Source organism: Bos taurus, chromosome 2 (assembly GCF_002263795.3).
Source record: "Bos taurus isolate L1 Dominette 01449 registration number 42190680 breed Hereford chromosome 2, ARS-UCD2.0, whole genome shotgun sequence".
Classification (NCBI taxonomy): Eukaryota; Metazoa; Chordata; class Mammalia; order Artiodactyla; family Bovidae; genus Bos; species Bos taurus.
The window spans coordinates 69,552,504-69,579,623 of NC_037329.1; the positions used below are offsets into that span (position 1 = coordinate 69,552,504).

At 47.4% G+C, this 27,120-nt stretch overlaps 2 protein-coding genes across 4 annotated transcripts in view; one reads left to right on the top strand and one right to left on the bottom strand.

The window, feature by feature from the left end:
- LOC523484 (5-hydroxytryptamine receptor 5B) overlaps positions 1-8,734 on the top strand; it is a 26,309-nt gene extending 17,575 nt beyond the window's left edge. The window contains exons 2-3 of one of the 2 annotated variants that reach the window (XR_003030970.2): positions 999-1,493; positions 1,930-8,734. Coding sequence is in view for 1 of the 2 variants with exons in the window: in XM_005202546.5 (XP_005202603.1) it covers positions 999-1,331 (333 nt within the window). In the remaining variant the exon portion in view is untranslated. Of the gene's footprint in view, positions 1-998 lie in introns of both variants that reach the window. The other variant, XM_005202546.5, reaches the window with a different exon arrangement.
- Positions 8,728-27,120, bottom strand: part of CCDC93 (coiled-coil domain containing 93) — a 103,196-nt gene continuing 84,803 nt past the window's right edge. The window contains exons 20-25 of one of the 2 annotated variants that reach the window (XM_005202545.5): positions 26,359-26,467; positions 24,299-24,381; positions 22,054-22,091; positions 20,272-20,356; positions 17,896-18,009; positions 8,728-13,423 (exon numbers count right to left, since the gene is read on the bottom strand). In XM_005202545.5, coding sequence (XP_005202602.2) covers positions 13,370-13,423; positions 17,896-18,009; positions 20,272-20,356; positions 22,054-22,091; positions 24,299-24,381; positions 26,359-26,467 — 483 coding nt within the window. In that variant the 3' untranslated portion in view covers positions 8,728-13,369. 2 annotated transcript variants of the gene reach the window in all.

Consider the following 27,120-nt stretch of genomic DNA (forward strand, 5'->3'; position numbering starts at 1 on the left):
CTCCTTAAGTGGCAGCTAATTATCACCACAAAGTCACTTACACTTTGTTTATTTTAAGCTAGGCAATACAAAATTATCTGCTAATTTAAAATCATCTCCTAATTCACTTAACACAGTAATCATTTAATTTCTTGCAATATTGATGTTTACAGGCGGCCTGCCTCTCTGGCTGTGAGCTTTGTGAGGGGCAGGCCTGGGTCTGTTCCATTCAGGGTCCGGGTCCCAGCCCCACCCCTCTCCATGAGTACTGAGTTGTGAGTGCCTGTGGCAGGGGGTTGTGCTGGGCGCACACACACATTCCCAGTGCTCATTCACAATCGCCTTATGGCGGGGAGGGGGCTTGGTCACCTAGCTTCATACACAGGAAATGGCTTGGCCAGTGGGGCTGAAGCTCAAGCCAGGGTCTGACACCAAGGCGCGTGTTCTTAAGTGCCTCCCCCTGTCCCCCTTTTTAGATCATATTATTATTTGATTGGAATTCCCTGGTGGCTCAGATGGTAAAGAATTATTTATTCTAATATCTGACATTGTGGGGACCACCACCACTCTCAGTCTCTGAAGAACCTTCAGGACATATTTTAACCTACAGTTTCAAGAACTTTCTTACCTGGCATTAATCTTTGGGGGTGGATTATGGCATCAGTTGGGCTTCCCTGATGGCTCAGGAGTTAAGAATATACCTGCAATGCAGGAGGCACAGGAGATGCCCATTTGATCCCTGGGTCAGGAAGATCCCCTGGGGGAAGAAATGGCAACCCACTCCAGTGTTCTTGCCTGGAAAATTCCATGAACAGAGGAGCCTGGTGGTCTACAGTCCTGCCTGTAGGGTCACAAAGAGTACTACACGACTGAGCACACATATGCGATGATGATGGCATCAGGGCATCTTGTATGGGGCTGGAGGGGAGGGGCTGGCCAAGGTTGGGTGTATTGTATGTCACTGTACTGCCCAGCGTTATGCATTTTATCTTTGAGTTATGCATTTCCTCTGTTCGCAGGTAAAGGAGGACCCTCAGGAGGCTGAGATGGTGTTCACGGCCCGCCGCCCCACGGTGGCCTTCCAGACGAGCGGAGCCTCATGGCGGGAGCAGAAGGAGAAGCGGGCAGCTGTGATGGTGGGCATCCTCATTGGCGTGTTCGTGCTGTGCTGGATCCCCTTCTTCCTGGCCGAGCTCATTGGCCCCCTCTGTGCCTGCAGCCTGCCCCCCATCTGGAAAAGCGTGTTCCTGTGGCTTGGCTACTCCAACTCTTTCTTCAATCCCCTGATTTACACAGCTTTTAACAAGAACTACAACAATGCCTTCAAGAACCTTTTCACCAAGCAGAGATAAACCCAGGGCTTGGAGAGGGGAGGGAACTGGAATTTCTCCCTTTCATTTGTGACCTGGGCCAGAGCTGTCGCACCGCTGAGCATTAATGACATTTGGGAACCATACCACTTGGGCCTGGACTACAGGAGCAGCGATGCCAAAGGCCCTCCAGAAAGACAGCAGGTAGGTGGCAAGTGTGCAGCTATGCCCTCTCACCGAGTGGTGCAGACATTGCTAATCGATCTCAGCATATCTTCCCACTGAGCTGGAACTCAGCCTCAGAATCCTTTCTGGACAGTTCATTCGGCAGTTATTGCTAATTGGCCAGAATTCATACAAGACTGGCATCCCAGGTGGGGCTAGTGGTAAAGAAGCTGCCTGCCAATGCAGGAAATGTAACAGACATGGGTTCAGTCCCTGCGTTGGGAAGATCCCCTGGAGGAAGGCATGACAACCCATGCTGGCATTTTTGCCTGGAGAATCCCATGGACAGAAGAGCCTGGCAAGCTACAGTTCATAGGGTTTCAAAGAGATGGACATGACTGAAGTGACTGAGATTTGCTCTGTCCTTTATCTGAAGCTGATTTGCTCTTCCTTTATCTCATTACCATATTCTCAGCACAGGGCCCAGTGACCTGTTTGGTGGCAGAATGAGTACCTGGACTCAAGTTTGCCTGAATCTTGACATGGGAAAATGAAGAGAACACAACCGAAATCTGACTGGATTGCATTCAATGTTGGCTTGCATTTTGTACCATGAGACCCACACATGGTGTAGTGGTTCCACTTGTACTTTTCCACTTGGATTCCAGCAAGGGGCCTTAGAGGAAGAGTCTAGGTATGGTTTGGAAGAGGGGGCAGTGATATTTTTAGGCTTCCTCTCACTATTGGATAGGATGCTTTATCATTGTGTTCATTTGACCTGGGCCTTGACTTAATGTAAGATCATTATAGAAGCATCCCGGGCAGAGGGAATCATTTACATTGAGTACTTCTTAAAAGCAAGTTGTTTGCTGACTAATTTGATGGCAACTTCTGTTGGACCTTTCAGACTTGAAATTTTTCTTTACTTAGGCCTTCCCTGATGACTCACTATAATTACAAAATGCTCAATTTCTGAGACAGATCAGTTCAGTTCAGTTGCTCAGACGTGTCCGACTCTTTGTGACCCCAGGAACTGCAGCACGCCACACCTCCCTATCCATCACCAACTCCCAGAGTCTACCCAAACCCATGTCCATTGAGTTGGTGATGCCATCCAACCATCTCATCCTCTGTCGTCCCCTTCTCCTCCTGCCCTCAATGTTTCCCAGCATCAATGAGTCAGGTGACCAAAGTATTGGAGTTTTCAGATTCAACATCAATCCTTCCAATGAACACCCAGGACTGATCTCCTTTAGGATGGACTGGTTGGATCTCCTTGCAGTCCACGGGACTCTCAAGAGTCTTCTCCAACACCACAGTTCAAAAGCATCAATTCTTTGGTGCTCAGCTTTCTTTATAGTCCAACTCTCACATCCATACATGACTACTGGAAAAACCATAGCCTTGACTAGATGGACCTTTGTTGACAAAGTAATGTCTCTGCTTAATATGCTGTCTAGGTTGGCCATAACTTTCCTTCCAAGGAGTGTCTTTTCATTTCATGGCTGCAGTCACCATCTACAGTGATTTTGGAGTCCCCCAAGATAAAGTCAGCTACTGTTTCCACTGTTTCCCCATCTATTTCCCCTGAAGTGATGGGACCAGATGCCATGACCTTAGTTTTCTGAATGTTGAGCTGTAAGCCAACTTTTTCACTCTCCTCTTTTACTTTCATCAAGAGGCTTTTTAGTGTCTCTTCACTTTCTGCCATAAGGGTGGTGTCATCTGCATATCTTGGAGAAGGCAATGGCACCCCACTCCAGTACTCTTGCCTGGAAAATCCCATGGATGGAGGAGCCTGGTGGGCTGCAGTCCATGGGGTTGCTAAGAGTTGGACACGACTGAGTGACTTCACTTTCACTTCTTCACTTTCATGCATTGGAGAAGGCAATGGCAACCCACTCCAGTGTTCTTGCCTGGAGAATCCCAGGGGCAGGAGAGCCTGGTGGGCTGATGTCTATGGGGTCACACACAGTCAGACACGACTGAAGTGACTTAGCAGCAGCTGCAGCATCTGCATATCTGAGGTTATTGAGACAGATCAATTGATGATTAACTTTATATAAGGATGTACTTGTAATTCCTTTTATTTTTGAACTTTTTATTTTGTATTGGAGTATATGGCTATACCCTAATAAAAAAAAGTTCAAAAATGATCAATGTTTTGATTTAGTGTCAGGTAAACAAGCAAAAAGCAAAGGATAAAACGAAAGATAGAAGCATCTGAATGCAGAGTTCCAAAGAATAGCAAGAAGAGATAAGAAAGCCTTCCTCAGCGATCAATGCAAAGAAATAGAGGAAAACAAAAGAATGGGAAAGACTAGAGATCTCTTCAAGAAAATTAGAGATACCAAGGGAACATTTCAGGCAAAGATAAAGGACAGAAATGGTATGGACCTAACAGAAGCAGAAGATATTAAGAAGAGGTGGCAAGAATACACAGAAGAACTGTACAAAAAAGATCTTCACAACCAAGATAATCATGATGGTGTGATCACTGACCTAGAGCCAGACATCCTGGAATGTGAAGTCAAGTGGGCCTTAGGAAGCATCACTACGAACAAAGCTAGTGGAGGTGATGGAATTCCAGTTGAGCTATTTCGAATCCTGAAAGATGATGTTGTGAAAGTGCTGCACTCAATATGCCAGCAAATTTGGAAAACTCAGCAGTGGCCACAGGACTGGAAAAGGTCAGTTTTCATTCCAACCCCAAAGAAAGGCAATGCCAAAGAATGCTCAAACTACCGCACAATTGCACTCATCTCACATGCTAGTAAAGTAATGCTCAAAATTCTCCAAGCCAGGCTTCAGCAATATGTGAACCGTGAACTTCCTGATGTTCAAGCTGGTTTTAGAAAAGGCAGAGGAACCAGAGATCAAATTGCCAACATCTGCTGGATCATGGAAAAAGCAAAAGAGTTCCAGAAAAACATCTATTTCTGCTTTATTGACTATGCCAAAAACTTTGACTGTGTGGACCACAATAAACTGTGGAAAATTCTGAAAGAGATGGGAATACCAGACCACCTGACCTGCTTCTTGAGAAATTTGTATGCAGGTCAGGAAGCAACAGTTAGAACTGGACATGGAACAACAGACTGGTTCTAAATAGGAAAAGGAGTACATCAAGGCTGTATATTGTCACTCTGCTTATTTAACTTATATGCAGAGTACATCATGAGAAACACTGGGCTGGAAGAAGTACAAGCTGGAATCAAGATTGCTGGGAGAAATATCAATAACCTCAGATATGCAGATGACACCACTCTTATGACAGAAAATGAAGAGGAACTAAAAAGCCTCTTGATGAAAGTGAAAGAGGAGAGTGAAAAAGTTGGCTTAAAGCTCAACATTCAGAAAACGAAGATCATGGCATCTGGTCCCATCACTTGATGGGAAATAGATGGGAAAACAGTGGAAACAATGTTAGATTTTATTTTGGGGGCTCCAAAATCATTACAGATGGTGACTGCAGCCATGAAATTAAAAGACGCTTACTCCTTGGAAGGAAAGTTATGACCAACCTAGATAGCATATTGAAAACAGAGACATTACTTTGCCAACAAAGGTTCGTCTAGTCAAGGCTATAGTTTTTCCTGTGGTCATGTATGGATGTGAGAGTTGGACTGTGAAGAAAGCTAAATGCCGAAGAATTGATGCTTTTGAACTGTGGTGTTGGAGAAGACTCTTGAGAGTCCCTTGGACTGCAAGGAGATCCAACCAGTCCATCCTAAAGGAGATCAGCCCTGGGTGTTCTTTGGAAGGAATGATGCTAAAGCTGAAACTCCAGGAGTTTGTCCACCCATGTGAAGAGCTGACTCATTGGAAAAGACTCTGATGCTGGGAGGGATTGAGGGCAGGAGGAGAAGGGGATGACAGAGGATGAGATGGCTGGATGGCATCACCAACTCGATGGACGTGAGTTTGAGTGAACTCTGGGAGTTGGTGATGGACAGGGAGGCCTGGTGTGCTGCAATTCATGGGGTTGCAAAGAGTCGGACATGACTGAGCGACTGGACTGAACTGAACTGAAACAGCAAAGGGACTCAGCCATACATATCCATGTATCCATATGTAATTTAATACAGAATATCAGAAATAGAAATCTATTGACAAAATATCAGATTTACAGTAAATATTGCAGGAACTTCCTTAAGCCTAGTCTCTGTTCTGCCTCAAATCTCTGCCTGTAGGACATGGGAGACAAGGCCAGGAGGCTGTAACTGGAATTAATCTTGTCAGGATTTATTTGCTGATTAAGTTATCACTGAAGGGTCTTCATGTCCAAATCCAGTTCCATAAAGTTCCAGGCCTGTAGGGTGGATGTGGCTAACTTGGCAGTTTTATTTTATCAATTTTGTCCTGTATAAAGCATGCCATTTTTCTCCCATTTATCATGGCCTCCATGTTTCTTCAGGCATGTCTGAGGGAAATCTGGATTCTGTTCACAACTGCTGTCCTCTGTGAACATCTCTTCCATGTGGGGGTACCACCCTAGAAGCCTTCTCTTTGGCCCCTGACCTGCTCCCTCTGCACTGAAGCTGGATGGTACAGAGGAGTGTTTTTTAAACCCCAGGTCAAGTTGCCATGAAATCAGTTGGTGATCATCTCAGTCACTTATGTTCTCAACATCTGCACACAATCACTGCAGAATCTGAGTGGTGTATAGCAACAAGCCTCCTCTGCTGAGGTGTCTGTGAGTCACTGGGATTTCACTGGTTCAGGCTGGGCTCTTCTGGGCTCAGCTTCAAGCTGCAGGTTGGTCTCTGTCTGCTCCATGTATGTCTGAACTTCCTCTGGCCAGCAGGGTAAGTTCTTCTCCAGAGAGGCTACAAGAGGGCAAGTCCAATACACAGCATGTTCTCAAACTTTTGCCCCTGTCAAGGCTGCTAACAACTCAAGGGGTGAGGAAGCACATTCCACCTGCCAGGGTGCTGTGACAAGGGTGTCTGCTCTGGGGAGTGAAGAATGGAATCCAATACAGTAGTTAGCATTTTTCAAAAATTAAGTAGAACAGGAAAAACATTAGACTAGTATGGAAAGGGTATGCGTTGTCTCTTAAAACTTTGTCTCAGGTGTGTTTCATGTAGATTATCAGTCATTGCTTAGCTGGGCTCCCTGCTTCTGCCCCGCCTCCCCTGCAGTCTGTAGTCAGCATACCACCAGAGGTGTCTTTGTTGAAATCTTGTCAAAACCCTCCCATGGTTCCCCATACAAGTCCCCTTCCTGCTCCCCAGACTCACCTGCTGTGTGTGCTCCAACCTACACCTTGATACCTGCTCCTCTCTATGCCTGGAACTCTCCTCACACGGGTATCTACCTATGTGACTCATTCCTTCACTCATAGTGAGGTTTTGCTTATTAATATTTATTTAGTGCTAAGAACATAAATATCCTAAAGAAGGGGAAGACAATTAAGAAAGAGCAATTTTTTCTAAATAGGATTTTCATAATGAAAACACTCATGAGTCAAACTTCTGAAACAGAAAAGCACACAAATCTAGAAAAATGCAAAATACTTTTTCTCTCTTACCTGAATTAACCTGAAGTGAAAGTGAAAGTGTTAGTTGCTCAGTCATGTCTGACTCTTTGAGACCCCATTGACTGTACAGCTCACCAGGCTCATCTGTCCATGGAATTCTGTAGTCAAGAATACTGGAGTGGGTAGCCATTCCCCTTCTACAGGGGATCTTCTTGACCCAAGGATTGAACCTGGGTCTCCTGCACTGCAGGCTGATTCTTTACCAACAGAGCCACCAGGGAAGCCCTGAATTAACCTGACAACACCTAGAATATCAACTTTGAGAGTAATTTTAAATCATGCAAATAATAGTACTGGTAGCATTAAACCATAAAAAAAGTATCTGGCTTATATGTGACAAAAATAAAATGAAAGCAAGTAAAAGTAAACAGTTTATAGAATTCAGAGACAATCAGTGTGTCTAAAAAGTGAAAGAAAGGCAATTAAGGACAGGAGACACTTTGCAAAGCCGAATGCTACGGCAATGTCTACTGCTAGCCTAGATGAAAACAGGAGACTGTGAACACTGAGAATCACTGATGCGACGGATAAAAGTGTAGTGTCTCTAATAGGCAGCAAATCACCTGGCCCTCTGGTAAAAACTTCAGAACATAAACCGACGCAGTTTTCAGTTAAGAACGTAAAGTTTTATTCTCTGACCACTCATTATAAAATTGCAGCCATCACCACCGTACAGGCCAGTCCTGATCCGCGTCTTTGCTGAGTCAGCACATTGAAGCAGCATGTGACACAGGGTGTGCGTTGCCTGTTTATGTGTGTTTCCCCACAGGAGTATAGCCCTAGGGAAACAGGTTCCTTTGCCTGCTTGGATCTATTCCCAGGGCCTGACCCAGAGCAGAACCTCAAATGTTTGTTGGTTGAATGAAGGAGTGAACAGGCATTTTTCTCATAGAACAAGAAATATGGAGACAAGTGGTCCCCAGGTTGGTTTGGAAGTGTGTCATGCCTTCAGGGAGCCAGGCTCTTTTCAGCCTTTCACTCCGCTGAGCTCAGAGTGCTGGGAGGTCCTTTCTGATGCTCTCGAGATGGTGAAGCCTGCTCCAAACCCCTTGCCCTTCCCCAACGAGCTGCCAGAACAGAAGCTCTTCTCTGCCATCTCGAGTTGATTATCAGTGGGAAGGTCTCCTCTGTGCTGGCCATGACTGGGTTAGACACCCATGTGTAAACCAATTCTTGGCAAATAGAATTCATGACTGTTTTCAAATGGCTGTCATGATTCCTCTCCTGGGGCTGCACATATTGCCACCTAGAGCTGAACAAAATCGGTACTGTAAAAACCATTTGGAAAACAAAGGGATGGGAAAGGATCACCCACAGCAGGTTTCCATGCGAGACAGGTGGGGCTCCCCTTGCCCCATGGCTCAGAGGTGCCATCTTCAGTTATTAAAGCCCAAAGCCAGGGGAGCAGGGGTTCTGTTGTGATCCTCAAGAGACGGAGGTGACCGTGCAGCAGGCATGGTCTGTCCCAGGATGCAGCCACTTCACCGTCCATCCCCCCATCCCCCACACTGCCACTCAACCCACACAATGAGAGCAGAGCACCCCCCACTGCTTCGTCTCCCCAGAGTTCTTCCAGAAGAGGAGGCCCCCCCTTCACTTCCCTGTTTTCCCTAACACCTGAGAAAATGAGATCAACTACTTTGGGCTCAAGGACTTTACATTTCTAAGGAAAGCGGATTTACTCACCAAAAATCTGACACCTTGTTTCTTTTTTTAAAAATGTAAACAAAGTGAAAATTTAAAAACTTTATTTTTTTAATAGATATTACATGTACATGGTACAAAATTCAAAAGATACAAAACATAAACTGTGAAAAGTAACCCCTACCGCTCATCCCAGAGGCAGCTGAAGCTGTCAGGTTCCTGTGGATCCCCCTAGAGATTCTCTAACTATGCGCACATACAGGAAGTATATATACAGCCACATTTTCCCCACCCTCTTCCTTTTATTTTCAGAAACAAACACTAGTAAGCCAAGTCTTTATCTCCACTTAACCATGCATCTTAGGGATCATTCCATGGTAGAAGATAGAGAATAGCTTAATATACCATTGTATGGATTTGCCACAATTTATTTAACCACTGCCCTATGTTGGTGGCAGTTTCCATCTTCTTGCTATTACAAATAATGCTGAAATGCAAATCCTTGTATATAGGAAAAAATCCTTAGACGTAGCATTGCTGACCTGAAAGGTTTGTGCATTTGCACTTTTGATAGACACTGTCTGACTGACCTCCATGCGGTTGTACCGTGCATACTTCTGCCAACACAGTATGCTTCCAGGGTGCTTCCCACTGCTTGGTTTCATGTGGCTCAGTCATTTAACCAGCCAGGCTACCTTTATGCATGGTTTACTCTGAGCCAAGACATCCTCCTGACCTAATCTCTGACAATAGTATGTTCCCTTTTCCCCCCACTCCCCCCATCTGCATGGGGGGCAAAAACCATCTGCAAAAAGTAATGCCTTTGAAAGGTCTGAAACCTCGGACACCCTTCTCATCTCAGCCATCAAGGTTACAGTGTAACAAACACTCTGAGACTCTCTAAAGTGGCTGAATAAAATCGCCCCCTCATTCTCAAGCTAAGCACAAATCAGATGAAAGGTTCAATCTAAACTCTGCTAATACAAGGACACATAGCTGCGGTTTGTAGAAGCTATTTTACCCAGCCAGAGTTTCCTGATCACCCACTTTAGTCAGACGCCAGGGAGACTGCAGAGAACACCACAGGTGACGTCCCTGCCTTTGCCGCTTACACCCCAGAGTGGAGGCAGCCAACAGGGGTCGCACAGGACTAAGGGAGTGTGCCGTCAAGACGGAAAGCAGGGGAGAGGGCAGGGTGTGGTCAGGGATGCAGGCTGACACCGAGGCATCTGTGCGAGCATCAGGTGTCTGGGAAAGCCCTTGTCCACAGTCTTGGAGGGAGACAGGTCCAGGCAGAGGCAAGGCAGTGTGAGCCTGGCATCTCTGAGGAACTGACGAAAGGCTGACGTGGAGAGTCCATCGTATTCCCCACGTCCTCAAAGAGGCTGCAGACCAGCTGCTAAATCCCCGCTAACATTTCTACACATTTACTGTGAGGACAGGGAGACTATAACATTATTTTTTTATATAGCATTTTTAGCCTATCACCGTGTGCTATGAGACAGAACTGTCATGGCTGGGGCAAAGGACCAAGAGAAGGCCTGGGGACTCTGAGGACACATCACACAAGGCCCTTCTCTTGGCCAGTGCCAGCCACTTGGACAGATGTTGGGCCCTCGCCCTACGGGGGCTCTTCACTGTCTGGCTGTGTAGCGAGTCATGCTTAAGGCCACCAATGGCCATGAACGACTCAGAGCACTTCCTTCCTCAGTTTCATTCAAGTCACTTAACTGCATCTCAGGCTCAAGCCATGGTAACTTGTTGCTAAAAGGCCACTTCCCTGATCACCTGCAGAGAGGGCAACACGAGGCTGTGCTGAGGTGACAGGGATCAGGTGGCATAGGTTTGCAGGCCATGGGCCCAAAGTGCCCTCAGGCAAGACTGCTCTGGTCAATGTGACAGCTCGAGGTCCCCCCTGTCTCCTGCGCCTGGTTTCAGGAGGCCCAGGAGCTGCAGGGATTGTCAGGGAGTGAATCCTCAGCCTGGGAAAGGTCTCCTGTCTACCAGCCCCTCTGCCTTCTGGTTTTGCTGGCAGGACAGCCAGCTCTCCACAGAACACGGGCAATGAACCCAGTTAAAACCACATCCTGCAGACTCTAATGAGAGCTTAGGCCTGACGCACTTGGGCTGTGCCCACTCAGGCTCCTGACGAGTAACCTCGGCACCTCCCTTGGTGCAATTAGCTGAGCAGTGACCTAGGAGCCTGAATCCAGGCCAAGGACAGTAACAAACGCAACCCGAGTGTCTTCTCAGGTGCCTGGAGGTCGTCAGTCTGTCCTGCTCACAGCGGCTCTGACTCCCTAAGGTGCACATGGAATGGGGGCCCAGCCCAGGGGCTTCCTGAGAATCCCAGGCACCAGCTGCCAGCAAGCTCACTGCCCTGACTGAACAGGGAGGACAGACTGCTCCTGGGGAAATCTCCTTCTCCTGGTAGCATATGTTTTACAACTGTGATGTATTTTTCATCTCCAGAAAAGCCTGTGGGCTCAGCAGAGCAGCCAGCCATCCTCTGCGCATACAGAATGGGTCCTGGGAGGCCCCCTGACCTCTGAGGCCTGACTATATAAAGCACATTTAACGTCCTCTTTACTCACAAAGGCACTATCCGTGCTGTGGGTTATCTGTAGCAAACAGAATTCTCAAGACTGGCTTCTGCAGTTTAATTCAAGATATGTTCAAGGAACAGAAACGGATTTATTATCTTTTTCAGGCCTTATCCCTTAGTCCTAAGGGACTAAAAAATGGAAACATCATCTCCTGATACCTCCCTATACCAAAACCGAATGAAACTCTGTGGAAACACAGCCCAAAGTCAATACCCCCACTTCCAGAAGACGCATCAGTTCCTCTGGATTAGCCATGCCCAACTTTCTTCAGTCATCCAGAGAGGGGGTGCCACCATGATCCCCAGGATAACCCATTTCTCCTCCCACAACCTGGGGACAACACACAAATAGTCTACCTGCTCACAAGTTGTTAGGCCTGTGAGCTTCTCAGCAAGATCACCAAAGTGTTTTCCTGAACCTGAGATAGTTTACAGTTTTACCGTCCCCACCTTCCCTTGCCCCTGGAGCTCTACCTGCACTCTGGCAACCACTGGCTTCAGCCTCACTGAGTCCTTTCAAAATCCACAGGCTACCAGCACCCACCCAGGCGGAGAAGTACATGATCAGGAACAGTGCCATCAGCACGTGGGGGCACGGGGAGCAGCCTCCTCACTGGGCGGGCCTTGCTGGACCAGCACAGAAGCCAAGGGTCATTGATCCAGCATGAGATTCTTTAAGTCTGTACACACCAGCCCTGCTTACTCCACACATTAGGGAACTAAAACCGAGCACAATGTCCCTGCAGCTGCACGCAGCATGCTCACTGCACGTTTAAGCTTTTATGTTTCATAGCCCAAACCTGCTGACTGGTACCTGCAAGGCTTGTGTGGAATGATGTGCAAGCCTTGCTCATGCTGGGTTCACTGACCCTGAGCGATTCCTGAGGGCCGGGGCAGAAGGGGCTGTTTGGATGGACTCCTTCCGGGAGAAACCGTAAAGCCCTCTGTCTTTCCTTCAAGGCTCTGCAAAGGGTGAGTCTCTGCCCACCTTCCCGGACTAGTCTCTAAAGCCCCCTGCAGAGACTGGCCACCCACCCCTCTCCCAACAAGCATGCCTTATACTCTCCCTGCACTCTTTGAGTTTTAATCACATCTGTACTTTATCCAAAATGGCTTTTCCACTAATCTCTATTCAACTGTGATTCCTCCTTCGGATCCAGCCCAACCCAGCTGGCTCCGTGAAAACTCCTGGATCTCTGCACACCTGGCTGCTCTTCCTGCTCGGACACCCTCAGCACCTGCTCAAGGCCGGTCCCTCCAGGATTTACACACTGGCCTGGACGGGGGTGACTGTGGGCGAGCCTGCCTCTGGGTCCAGCCCTGACCTATGCACAGCAGGGAGCATGTGATGTACTCCTAGTGAGGATGCACAAGACCACCCACAGACTGGCTGAGACTCACAGGAGAGCAGGGAGCGGTGAGGTGTCATTCTTACGTGCCAAGCTGAGGTCTTTTTTTTTTTTTTTTTTTGGTGAGATGAACTTGGGTGAGTGTGATGAAGCCAAGGGCAGACACTGAGTTTTCATTCTAGTTGCTACACCATTAAGGTTGCTGAGCAGCCCCCGAGGGACCAGGAACAAAAGGCATCACGGCAAGTGAGAGGCCCAAGTGACCAATATTCACATGGGCTGGTCGTTCAGCTAAAAGCCTTGTTTACTAAGAAAAGAAAAGTCCCCGTGATCAAGCTCTGGGGCCACGTGCTGGAAGCCTGGGTGCAGGGTCTGTGTCCTCCTGCTCAGTGCTTCCTCCTCAGCAGCTGCTCAATTAACATTACTGAACAAATGAATTCCTCTTTATTCAGAGTCCATTCAAATACAGGTACCTTCATATGTGCAATGTTACTGGAGAAATAAAAGTAGAATCGACACAGAGAACAGACACTGCCCACATTTCTTCACTGGAGGATGGGTGTTATCCAAGCCACAATGTCTGCACCGTCCGATCCCATAGACAACAGCCACCATGGAGATGCAATGTGAGCAAAGAGGAGGAAGGAAATATCCCGTGTTGAGATCATCACACCTACATCTCTGCTGCAGTGTCCAGAACCATTTCACCATCTCGGAGCTGATACATGGCGTTTAGACGAAGACATCAATGATGTGCAATGATGTCTGGGAATGTTCAAGAGGCCTTGGCTTTCACTTTGGACAGCAACATCTCGTTCTTGCGGCCTTCCTGCAGGGGAAACAGAAAGACAGAGCAGAGAGGTGGGGACCGTGTTATCGCCCACCTCTGCATCCTTCCCTGTCCCTGGAGAGGCCTGTGGATCAGTGGACAGGCCTCCTTTTCCATTGCCACCAGTGTAGGGGAGGTTCCTGGACACACGCTGACCTTCAAGGCCCCAACAGTCACAAAGACTGACTGTCAGACTGAGGACAGGAGAAGATTAGGCACTGTCATCCCCAAAGACTTCAATCCCCAAGGGGCAGAAGCAGAAAGCAGACACTTCTCTGATCTTGGATGCCTCCAGTGAGGAAGGGGAAAGTCTTGGACACCACGGCCCAAGGAGTCCTAAGAGACAGCAGATGGAGCATGAAGAAGAGCTCTTACTCCACAAGAGCGAAGGTTAAGAATACCCTCAGCTTTAACAGAGAAACCCACAGCAGACAGAGGGAGAGAAACGTATCGAGGGACACCTCTCCCATAAAGTGAGCTGTAGGAAACCCATCACTGAGGGTGCTGCAGGATGTGGACAAGGTCACTGGCCTCATCCCCTGTGTGCAGAGTCTGGCATCCAGGGTACAAGGCCATGGCTGTGTTGTTTTGAATCCCCTTCTTCCACAGCATCTCACTGTGCGTCCTCCTCCCCGTTTGCAGTGGCCTTGATAGCTCAGGATACTTTCGTCTGCTCGCACATCATGTCCACTTCCTCCCTGGACCGCAAGGAGCCCAGTTTACAGTGAGAGGTGAGCATGGAAGGGGAAGGACCTCGAGGGGTTGAGCCTTCAGTCACCACGCTGCCACTTAGTGTGGAAGAAAAACTTGGTCACCCTTGGCCCTTTCTGCATCCAAGACCCCCAAAGTCCCCAAAGATGTTTCCACCTCCCTGGGCCTGGCCAGATGCTCCCACTTCTCTGGAGGCCCTTTGCTCTTGGCTGCAGTGACCCTGGTTCATCCTCAGGGTTTCTGTATACCTTCCATTCAGAGCTAGGGAGGGCTGGGTGGGTGTGAAGCTGAGTTGTTCTGCCAGAAGCAAGATACTCTGACATTTTTTAAGCACATGTTTTTGGAGGGGGAGATAACTTCTAGGGGGTGGGAAGAGAAAGAAGGTGAAGATGAGTAACATTTGTTGTGTTAGAGAAGTTGAGAAGAAAGTTTTCTTATTTAAAATGAGTTATTGAGATCTGCTTGGGGGAAAAGCCTCCAGTACCAAAAAAACCAAAAAACGTAAGTGGGGAGCAGTAAAGACGAATATAACAGGCAGAGAGGCATACTATTACACTGGTAGACTGCTTTCTCTAGTTCTGTGTGTTTTTGAAAATTTCCGTAAGAAAAAGATAAACAATATAATAAGGAATAAATAAGTTTTAATTGTTATTCACATAACCTTATGAAGGAGGAAAAAACAAAAAATAACCCCAAAACTAAAAACCTCGGAAGCATCAAAACTGCTGCTATGGCAAAATCCCCAGCAGGGGTCGTTCTTCTCATCACACCACACTGAGACGAGGCTTCACGTTTTTGGTAAAGACATTTCAGGTGGTCATGCCTGGTGTGTGAGCACTACTTAATTCATGCAATCTCCTGGAAGCCTTTCAGGAGATGACAGAACGATATTGTCTGCCAGTTCAAAGCAAATACAGAGAAAGTCCTTTAGGTCTTTCTCCTCGCGTCTGCTTCTCGTCTGCTGAAGAAAGTATGGGGCCTGTTATGTGCCAGACACTGTGAGCTCCACTCACTCGAGATTATGTGCCCAAACTCAGCATCATAAAAATGTATGGCTAGCTTCGTCAGGGCCAGGCAAGAACCTAAATCTTAGTTTGGGCAACTTGTGAGAAACTGTGCTTTGAGAAACACGATTAGTTGGTGTAATACTGCCATTAAGGTGTTTTCAGAGTATATGTTTTTTCCCTGGCAGACTTGTTATTAACAAACCCTCCCAGGGCAAGCGAGTCAATGGAATTTTAGAGATAACTCAATGTCTCTACTCAAAACGGTCTTGATCCCAGAGGAGGTTGGAGTCAGGATGAGGGCATGACCTAGTGCCTTCATGGAGCCCACAGGGTCACAGGAGCTCAATTAATGTGGAGTCAGCTGTACCCCATAAAGGGATGATTGGGGTGGTCAAGGGGAAGCTGTGAAGGCTCAGTGGTAAGGAATATGCCTGCCAATGCAGGATATGCTGGAGACTTGGGTTTGATTCCTGGTCGGGAAAATCCCCTGGAGAAGGAAATGGCAACCCACTCCAGTATTCTTGCCTGGAGAATCCCATGGACAAGAGCCTGGAAGCCAACAGTCACAGGGTTGCAGAGAGTCAGACATGACTGAGCACACACGCATGCCAAGTGGTGTCAAAGACCATGTTCTGGATGACACTGCTCTGCATGAAGAATACTTACTGCCCAGCATGGTGCTGGGACCAGGATGTGGTAAGAATTCAGAACTGGGGAGAAGAAAACTAAGCAGGTCGGGGGAAAAACAAGCAGAGGAGGCGGAGCAGAGGTTCTGGGAGAAGATTCCATCCTGGGATGAAAATCTGATTTTTCAAACTGCTTTTCTCCCACAAATGAGATCTTACATGAATCTGCAACATGTAAAATGGCAGAATTACTCTAACTGGAAGGATGCGGTGGGAGCTAGGGAGCAGCAAGGAAGCCTTAACACCTGCGGTGGCCCCAACTTACCACAGAAGAGCTTGAAAAAAATTTCTAAGATTTTAGAATGCTAACTCATGGTTTTAAATTTTTACCAAGTAAGATGATTTAAAAAAAAAAAAGGAGTACACACTGTCACCATCATTTTATAAGAGAGGCAATTGTAGTATCAAAAAATAAGACATATTTTTTTTTTAAAAAGGTGAGTCCTTTAAGTGAAATACATGTAGCCATCTGCAGCAAATATTCCATTCCCCTTCCCCCTTTTCCATCTTGCTTTGGATTGAAGGACACAGAAGCCAGCACACCTGGTCTGGTCTGGGGTCTTTATGGGTTCTGAGAGACCCACCTTCAGTCTCTGAGTGACAGTAACTGTGCCAAGGAGGCGGGAACATGGAAATCTTGACCTTAACATACCTGAGGGAACTGCTTCCTTCAGAGATGACCCCCAGTCTTCACTCCAAGAGCCTGCAGTGTAGTAAAGAGCTTTTCCATCTCACTTTTATTTGCTTTGATTTTGACAGCTTATACTTATCCTCCCAATTCATTTGCTCTTTGCTTCTGCTGTCAAAATGTCAGTGCTGGTGTGTCCAAGCAACATTTAAGTGTAACTCTTCTCCTCTGGGCCTTTTCTCTTTGTGTGTTATTTGGGAAAAAGAGCTCAGGTGGGGAGCGGTGGGTCCCTGTTTACTTCCTGTAGCTCTCTTGCTGGCCCTTTGGCTCCAACCCCTGCTGACCAGAGGCTTCCAAACGCGGAGCAGTTCACCTGGTCACTTTGCCCAAGACCAAGTTCTCACTGGGGAGGGGCCTTCCCTGACCATACCCGCTACATCAGTCCCCTCAAGGCAAAGGGTGGAATTACTTCTGATTTGTTATTACTCGTTTATTGAAAGGATGAGACATTCTGAAATGCCTACAGTTGTGGCTCTCAAAAGTTACGTTACAATAATAGGAAGAAGCAGCAGAGAAGGAAAACTGGGGAAGGGAGGAAGGAAGAGCGAAGAGCCACAGAAAACATGTAAGAACAAAAACGTTGGTATGGAAAGACTGTTTTTTATTCCATTGACCACATGCCAGGATACAACTACCTTTAGCTTCCCTGTATCTTCTAAATTCACTAAAACCACAAAGATTTATATTAGAAAAAACCACACAGATTTATATTAGAAAAGGGGAAAGAAGTCCTGAAAATAAAGCTGATGAAATCTTGGCAAATGACAGAATGAAGTCTGCTTTCTGGAAAATCTCTTAATAAAAGGGCACTTTCCTTTCTGGAATGATGGACAGTAATCCTGCCCAAGTGCAAGAGAAAAGACAGGGGTCAACATTTGGCAGAGGGTGGGTGTGACAGGTGCCAGACACGTGCACAGCTGGTCCCTACCCATGTGCATAGTAGGCCAGTGGCAGGATGTGAACCCAAGCCTGTCACACTCACAGTTCACTCCCCTCACACATGGCTTCTCAAGGTTCCTCGCAGCTTAAGATTGGGAGGAAGGGAAATGCTAGACGTGAATCTATACCAAACACTGTTTCCAGGTGGCCCTGCGATGCCATTTTACTTGTGAGCTTAATGTGGCTACAGAGTGTCAAGAAGATGAAGTGATGTTTCTTAGAACTGAAGTTCAGTTAGAGCTTCAAGATGGGCCACAAAACAACACAATCGTGAACTACTTAGATGTACACTTTACTGTCAGGTCAACTGCCCACTTGCTATTTCCATTTCAGACCGGTGGAAAACCAAAGAAATGCTCTGGTTTGCAGAGGTTCATCTTGGTGGGGGGTGGTGCTGAACAAGAATCTTGCCCAGCCTCAAGGGCCCCATCCCCCTCTTACCTCCTTGAACTCTTTCACGGTCTTAAAGTACAGCCTCTGTTTTTCTAACAATTCCAAGTACTGGTCGTTCAGCTGGTCTCTCCTCATCTTGTTTTCTTGTTTCTTCTTCTCCATCTGTTGAAACATTTTGGGAAGCAGTGATGAAAAGCCATGTTCTGACCAAGGGTGGCTGACAAGGTCCAGAAGGAAACTATTACTAACTTCTCATGGATTTCCTTCCAGTAGTTTCCTTCTATGCATCATTTCTGAGGTTGTTTTTATTTATCTGCATGATACGGCATAGGAACTATAATCTGTTCAGCAATTCTCCTATCATTGGGCATTAACTGCTTCATTTAACTCTGTGTGTGTGTGTGTTTGTGTGTGTATGTGTGAGTACAATTTCACAAGAAACAGGTAGGCAGTTTCCTCTTTACTCAGGAACCCTTCCACAGGCCACAGACACCTGTTCTATTACTTGCACTCCCTGCTGGTCTGTTCTGTGTACACCCTGCACCTGCTGGTTCTGGGGGAACCTGTGCTCTGGGGCACAGACACTCCCCTGCCACCTCTATCTATGCAGAACCCATCATGGTACCCAGACACAGGGGGCTGTGTTTTTGTTTCATTTAAACAAACACAACGAAAGACATCCATTCAAATAAGTGCTGTTCTGCAGAGCAGACAGACTTAATCCATTTCAGTGCCAATCAACACTCAAAGTCTACCTGGAACCCTCAATGAGAACTATTTTTAGACTCAATGAATTCACTCGTTCAACAAAGAGTTCTTTGGTGCCAACCATGGGTCAGGTGCTGTGCCAGCCACCAGCAACACAGACATGAGAGGAGACAGCCCTCCCCATTCAGAGACCTGAGCACCCTCCTGGTGCCCAGCCACCTCATGGGGGTACAGACACAGCAGCAGCCTCCTCTGCTGGCCAGCACCAAGGTGCCTTCATCATGAAGCTTAGGGCAGAATGGAGGGAATGAAGGTGTCAGGCCCATTTCCTTCCCAGGGAATGCTTCAGATAGTAACAGAAAGGGAAGCCAAAGTGGGGAAAAAACCCAATAACTTCCTCTTGTTCTTTACTATGAGCAAGACTACCTCCCCGAGGATGAGCATAGTGAGTGGAAAGTCCCTGCACTGAGGCTGGGTTGTTACAGGCCTGTGGTTGGCCAGGTTTTCTGCTCCCCACCTCCCTCTAACCCCAGATCATCAAGAAGGGACTCCACTCTCTCCTGCAAGACAGTCTCCCTGCCCTGGGTAAGTGGCCCCACACATGGACAGCTGCTGTCTCACTTTGCCCTCATTTTTGTGGCTGAATAGTCTTGTCACCAGTGACACTTTTTTTTTCTCTTCTGACATGATTTTGCTGACATCCTTAATAAGGAGATGAATATTTTGCTAGAGGGAAAGGGACATGGCAAGCTTTTGTCTGCAGTCCTTCTCTGGTGAGATGGGATTATAGGCAGCTTGAAGGAGTGGATTTTTAGGACAGGTCCTAAGGCAATTCTCTCATGTATTTACATTCAGGCCATGCTCTCTGGACTACTCCATCCCAGGACTGTGAAAGGAGATGCCCTTTGTCCCCAGAAGGTTTCACTGCCATGCCCGAGGGCCTACTTTAGACACATTTCTAAAGTAGGACCAAAAGCAAGAGACATTGGAAGTGTTAGTTAGGATTTATTTATTCGTCTGCTGCGGTAGTGGGAGCCTATGGCTGCATGTCTGGCTTCCAGACCATCAGCAAGTTTTCTTTTCTCCTGACAAAGTGTGCATGCGAGGAGCCAGAGTGCAGAAATACTCACGCTGCCCCTAGCCTGGACGACTCTCTGCAAAGCGATCTCTGGAGCCCTCACATCCCTTTCAGTTCCTATTTTCTCTTATGAGGCTCAGTATCCTCTCACTTTGGCAGAATTCAACAATTACGTGCATTTTTATAGGGAACTCCTAGAGACTAAAATGCTCTTGAGGTGTAAGGAATGGATCCCTGATGGCAGAATGTCAGGAATCGGAGAGCCAGTGAGGACTTGATTCTGGGCAAGAGAGAAGGCCTGCTGGTGAAAGTCAGCTTCCTCATCTGTGAAACGGGGGGAACACACTCACTTAAGAGGGCTTCTGGGAGGATGAGCCCAGTGCTTGACACTCGGTAGGTATTACATCCACAGAGCTGTTGCTAAGAGTCTTAACGACCGATGCAGGCAGCCTATGGAGCTGGCCTGCCCATGGTAGGGTCTGAGACCTTAGTGGGACCCCTTGTAGAGACACTGAAGATGTGTCTTCAGAATTGAGAGCACATCCCCAGGACAACTGGAAGAGACCTGCTTTCCCCAGGGCCTTCTCCCATCACCAGTGTAAAACTCTGGCCACATTACAGAAAAAAAGCAATCTGACCTTCATTCGACTTTGCTTAATTCCTTCTACAATCTGTTCCATCTGACGTAAAAACTGGTCCCGGGAAGCAGGGGAGGCCATGGCTCTGAAAGACAGACCAGCAGAGGTATGACCAGCAAACAGGATTCAAGAAAAGGGGAGGAATCGAGGAGTTAGTCCAGATAATGCCCCAGGAGGCAGACAGGCCTCTGCAAGGCCGGAAGGACTCATGGGGCCCCTGTGATCCCAGGCAGCCAGAGATTTTAAACAGTGAGCAAGGCATGAAAATTAGCTTGGTCTGATAAATGAATATTAATCTGTTTTTCCCCCAACCCTCTCTACAATTTTTCTTACTAATAGGTACTTTCATAAATAAAATGTGACTGAAATTAACAATTTAAAAAAATTTTTGAATGGTGACAGGTACTGCTTAAGGAATAAATTTCACTTAGTTTTTAAAAATCTGAAGATTTAGAGGCACTGATCAAGGCACTGGCTGTCCAGTGGTTAAGACTTCACCTTCCAATGCAGTGAGTTGAGTCTGATCCCTGGTTGGGAAGCTAAGATCCCCCATGCCAAAAAACTAGAACATAAATAACAGAAGCAATATTGTAACAAATTCAATAAAGACTTTTTTAAAAAAAGGCACTGTTCAAGATTGGGAGACATTTTCTGAGATTTTCCTAAAACCAGGCTGGTAAACCTGGTCCTGTTTCCAGGAGCAGCAGCTAAACAAGTGATGACCTAAAACATGCCTGTTCACTTCCAGTCCTGCAGAGGGACTGACACGAGAAGGATCAGAGCACACGATACAAGGATGAGAAGAAATCTTTCAAAGGATGGGCCAAGAGACAGCAGAACTTCCACAAAAACACTCCAACCTAGCTTCTCTCAGTGATCAGGAGATACAGATGAAGGCATCATTTTTAGAAATGTCACAAGGCTGTAAGTCCCTAACTGAATCTGAATATTAAATGGAGCTGTTTGTTTTCAATTAGAAGTGAAACTTGAAGTCCAGAGCTTGTAATCCATTAAGATCTTAGCTGCTGGTCATAGCAGAGTCCATGCTGGTAAGAGAGGAAGTCTTCTGGACAGCCAGCCAGCCTGGGGCTGCCTGGATGAAGTCTTCGGGACAGACAACTAGCCTGGGGCTGCCTGGATGGCAGACAAGGGAATGGTCATCTTTGAGGGCTGGTATGATTTGAGTAGAGGTGGGCTTTGCTCTTCAGTTTTTAGAGAAAATATTTATATTTGAACACAGTAATTTAGAGTATGCACATGACTTAAAATCTACCACCAAATTTGAAAACTATTTAAAAAAATATAGATTATTTTATTACCTATATTTTATTTTTTAATTTACTTTTTTCTCTAACCAATGATTGAATCCAGGCCCTCCATGGTGAAAGAGCGGAGTCCTAACGACTGGAAGGCCAGTCGTTATTATCTAAATTATCTAAATTTTAAAGCATCTCTATGTTTGCAAAAACAAATGTTATTAATCTAATCTTAGTAGGACAAAAGTAAGCTACAAAGACATTATAGTAGTTAGGCATAGTCAAATTATTTGAAAGCTAACTTTCCCCCTAAGCTGTTCCTTGATGTTTTTAAAATTTGCTGTAATATCACTATGTTTTTGTAAGAACTCAAGGTCTGCATAAACCAAGATACATCTGCACACAGCAACAGGGGTGGAAGTGTAAGAATCCCAGCCTGGGCACTGAGCCTTGCTGCAAAACGGAGGTGAGCCGACGCCATGTAGGGCACACGGATACTGACTGGAAGAGAACGGACAGCACTTACTGTGAGAAGTTCTCATGAATGGAGTTCAGCAGGCTGATCTGGGGAGGAAGGAAGAACAAGAACAATAAGCAAAGGCCGAAAGATGCCTGTGCCACCCCAGCCACTGAAAGCCTGCCGCCTGTCTCTGGATAGTGCTTCTGCAAGGAACACACCTTGTTCATGCAGATGAAAAGTAACACAAAGACAAGAGCAATGTGTTCTCAGCCTCACAGTTTCCCCAGAGCCTCCAGCTGTAACAAGCAAGACCTTGGTAGCATAGGAGGAGGGCTCCATGATGGGACCTAAACCCCAGCTGAGACACATCTAGGCCAACATTAGGGCTCCTTGGGGAAGCTGCACCACTGTCCTTTCGATCTCACCAAACACTGAACTTCATTTTCAGGGCCATCAGCCCAGTGGAGAGTCAGTGGGGGAGGGAAGGTGAGAACACTGTGCCCACCCTACTCCTTCCCACAGAGTTTCTGCCAATGTGTCTGCTGCCAGGCAGCTCTGAGAGCCTCCACGGGTACGTGCCCCATTCAAGGTCCCTCCCCCATGGAAATGCCATGGCCTGCACCCAAGACCCTTTATCTGCCCTGATGACAGCCCAGGGCAGGGCTCTGAGTCTGGAGTTTAGAAACCTGGGTTGTCTTTCCAGCTCTGTCACTGACCTTGCTTGTGAGCCCAAAACTAAGCATTTACTATACTTGGACTCAGGCTCACACTCTGAAACATGGAGATGATATTCTTGTCCTCGACTCCACAAGCATGTTGAAAGCTAAAATATCACAAGTATAAATAGATTTGGAATAAAATGTACAAACTACCCAAATGAAAAGTTCTAACTGCATTAATATGGCTTGGAATTAAAAAGCCACCACCACCCTGCACACTCCTAAAGGAATGCAATAACCTTAAACACTGCTAATGAAGGGAAGTCAATGGAGTTTAAGGTTTTCTCACAAGGAGCTGGCCTGTCCCTGAGTTAGGGGACAAGTCTTCCCCTTACCAGGTGGGAAGACCCCCAAGTCAGGGTGTGCAGCAAAGCGATCCCCCAGGTCTGATGAAAACCCTCTCAATGGACTCATCTGTTCAAACACTGATCAAATGTTTGTTATGTGTCTATCACTGTGCAAGGCCATGGATACAGAGAAAACAGAACCCAACCCCTCCTCAAGGAGTGCCTCTTAGAGGAGAGAGATTGATCTGGTTTGACTGACAAAAATAGGTAGTCAATAGGGAACTCAAACTGGGGCTATGGAACAACCTAGAGGGGTGGGATGGAGTGGGAGGTGGGAGGGAGGGTCAAGAAGGAGGGGACTCATGTCCACCTATGGCTGACTATGCTGATGAATGGCAGAAACCAACACAATATTGTAAAGTAATTATCCTTCAATAAATAAAAAAACCCCAAAATAAAAAATAGGTAGTCAGGATAACAATAGGCACAGAGGCTTCCATTTGTGTTCAGGTAAAAGATACATCTGTAATAGTATTCTTATTAAAGTGGTAATTAGTGCAGGTTGTAGGATGACAACGAAATAAAAAAAGATTCTGTCACCCTCAAGGTGAGGGGTAGGCAGGAACTAATACATATCACTGTGTGCTAGGAACTTCAGGGACACTGTCTCATTCATTCTATATCACTGTAGGATATGTGGTGAGGGTGAGGAGGTCAGACTAAAACCCAAACCCAATGACTCCAGAGCGCCCACCCCCGCCACCACACTGTGCTGCATGCTGCAGCTGTGAAGACGCCATTGCTTGTTTCTGAATACAGCTGCACACCCGCCCCGAGCCGCTGCTTTCCACGGAGAGAGCTCCGAGTCACCAGCAGATCTGACCTGAGTGAGAGTCGGAGCAATATGGAGCAGCTGCTCACGGTCATCCCTGCCACTCCTGCTCTCGACTGTACAAGTGAAAGCAGTTCTTTCAGTTCATGCCTCTGTCTGACGCTGACGACTAAACAGCCATTTCCCCAGGTCAGCTCTGACGGCCCACCTTCCCCATTTCCTTTAGTTGGTTCCTTCCTTCATTTAAAGCTCAAACTCAACTTTCACCAACTCCAGGCCCTTCTCCATATGGACCTCTTGTGCTTCCAGGATGTTTCTTTTCAGGATGGTGCCTCTCGCAGGGCACCATACAACCGCTGCCCACTCTGCACGGTGACAGCCCCAAGGAATTGTGCACTTTCTGACCTTGTACCCAGCACTGGGCACGTGACACACACTCATCTATGTTATCTTCTTTCTATAAAGGCTCTTACCTCTTTTTCCAAATAAACCTTTTTGTCATCCAGGGTATTATATAAAGTGAAGAACTGCTTGGTTTCTTTGTGCACTGCCGAAACTGTAAATGCAGAGAAATCAGCAAGCACATGGGTGAGAAAATGTGTCAATGATCCCAAGTGCCCTCTCCCTGCTGAGATGCTGCAGGACTGGGACCTGCCGGGCTGGCGCTCACTTTCATTTGCGCGGAAGCCCCATCCATGGTGCACAGAGGCCGTGTGTGCGGGGCTGCTGCAGGCTGGCAGCATGTGGCAGCCATGATAGCCCTGCCAGGACAGGAGCTAGAGGAAGCTCCCTGCCAGCGTGCAGGATAGGGCATTTCTCTGAATTCCTCCAAGTGAGGGTCCCAGGAGAAAGGGGGCAGGGGTGAAGCAGCCCCATGCCAGCTCTTCCTGTCTGTGTGGCTCCCTCCCTTTCCAGGCTCCTCATGAGCAGGAGCCATAGTCGGCTCACTTTTGTAAACCCCGTGCTTAAGGGGAAAGATTTAACTTAGGGAAGAAACTATTTTCTGCTGAGAAACTACCATTGTTGACACCTACCCTGATCATCTGAATTAAATGTGAGGACTAAAACATCTGGGTGGGGGGTAAAACATAAAAGGAAGCACGTATGCTCTGAGTAGGGACAGTGCTCCAGCTAGAACTAGGAAGGATGGCTGAGAGGTCAACATCTCAAGGGAAAACTAGGTGTATTTTAGAGAAGCCTGGGAGTTTCCCAAGTGGGAACTGAGGGCCCTGGCCTCCTGGACCCGCAGACCAGCTCACAGGGGTGAGGGACACAGGGACTGCAGAGGCCCAGCTGGCCCAGACGAGGCAGGACTCTGATCAGGATTCTGAAGACTGTCCATCCAGTTATGGGGAGCTATGAAATATTAAGGCTTTTAAAGCAAGAGTGTAAAATGATGAAACTTATGTGAGAAAGAGCTCTTCAGGCAGGAGTGAGGAGAAGGCAGCTATAGCAGGACTCCAGAAGAAACAGACATGATACTATTCAGAAACAGAATTGGCAGAGCAGCATGAGTCAGAGAAGACAGGGGTCTAGCTGGGCTCGAGAGCAATCACAGTGAGTGAGGAGAAAGATGGGAGGGAGGCAAAGTCTTGTACCTGCCAAGTCTGAGGTACCCAGGAGACAAGCAAGAGTGGAGCCTAAGGAAGGGGTGACGGTCTAGGTCCTGTTTACTGAGGGTAAGTGAGGAGGTCCTTGAAGGGCTTTGTCTAACAGAATGGAGAAAGGGTCCAGGTGCAGGTAACAGGAGGAGTCAAGGCCTAGGATGTCAAAGTTCATGGTGTGCTGAACAGCAGTGTGTGGACTGGGGAGGAAGAGGGCTGAGAGCAGGAAAGAGGCCCACTGGCAGGCCACCTAGACTGGGGAGGATCCTGGATAGAATGAGAGAGCTTTCCTCCAGTCTAGGGAGCTTGTGAGGGTTTGTCACAGGAGAGAAGTGATACAACTAGATGGGTGGATGAGAGGGATTCAGAGAAGCAGCTGAAGACCAGTGAATGGTTACTGGGTTATGATACAAGGAAGAAGAGATACGGCAGAAGCACTGTGAAGAAAAAGGCAGTGACAGCCTTGAGGGTCACTCTGAACCTGATGAGACGTGATCCCTGATTTAGGTTGAGGGATACCCAGTCTTGAATGAACACGATGCTGTTAAAGGCAAGGATCACATGAGAAGAAGGTTCACAGAGAAGAAGGACAATGAGTGAGGACTGATCTAGAGATGCTGGGGTCACAAAGTTCCATGTGAAGTTGGAAAGTGGAGCCCGATGGCTGATGCAGATGAGGGTGGGCTGAAAGCATTATTCCAAGAGCTCAATCAGCTTAAGCCATCTGTCCAGGGAGAGGGAGCCAGGGCTCCACAGTGCTGTGCTTGGGATTCTGGGCTATGTGGAATGAGTGGGCCTGATGATGAGCTAAAGCCCTTTCCAGGGCTGGCTTCCATGGACAGCAACACCACGCTACAGTGGGTCAGAGCCCCTCGTCCCCTGCCCCTCCCAGGGCCAGCCTCAGGAGAGTGTGTGGTCGATGCACCTACTCTGGCGGTAGAGTTCAATAAATCTCTTCTGATACTGTATTAGCTCGGCTCGGCTGGGCACTTCATCAATCTTGCGATGCAAAATTGCTATTTCTCGATTTCTTCGAGCCTAAATGCAAAAGAGATGGGGAGACAACACTATTTGATGAAAGGCCTTATTTGTTCGCACAAAATATTGCCCCCACTCACCCTGTGCCTGCAAACCAGCCCTGGAATGCAGGCACACACCACCAGCTGACTCCGACTCTGACTCCCACCTGGCAACACAGAGAGAAGGCGTGGCTGTGAACTGGAGCCACCAGTGTACATGTGTGCTAAGTTGCTTCAGTTGTGTCTGACTCTTTGCAACCCTGTGGACTGTATCCCCCCAGACTCCTCTATCCTTGGGATTCTCCAGGCAAGACTACTGGAGTGGGTTGCCATGCCCTCCTCTAGGGGATCTTCCCAAGCCAGGAATCGAACCCGCATCTCTGAGTCTCCTGCACTGGCAGACGGGTTCTTTACCACTAGCATCACCTGAGAAGCCCCTAAACTGGAGCCACAGAAGGCATCAAATTAACAGGTCCAGAAGGAAGACTCTGAATGGGACGGTACCCCCGGCCAGCCCACCAGACCCCCAAGGACTCTGGAGCAGCTGATTCCCCAGAGCCAGGTGGGGACCAGAAGCGCTTCCCAGATGATGAGAGACTGATGCCACCCTGCTGCTCCATACAACTTCCAAATCCCCAAGCCTGCCTGAAAAGCTCCTAAAGCATCTTTATG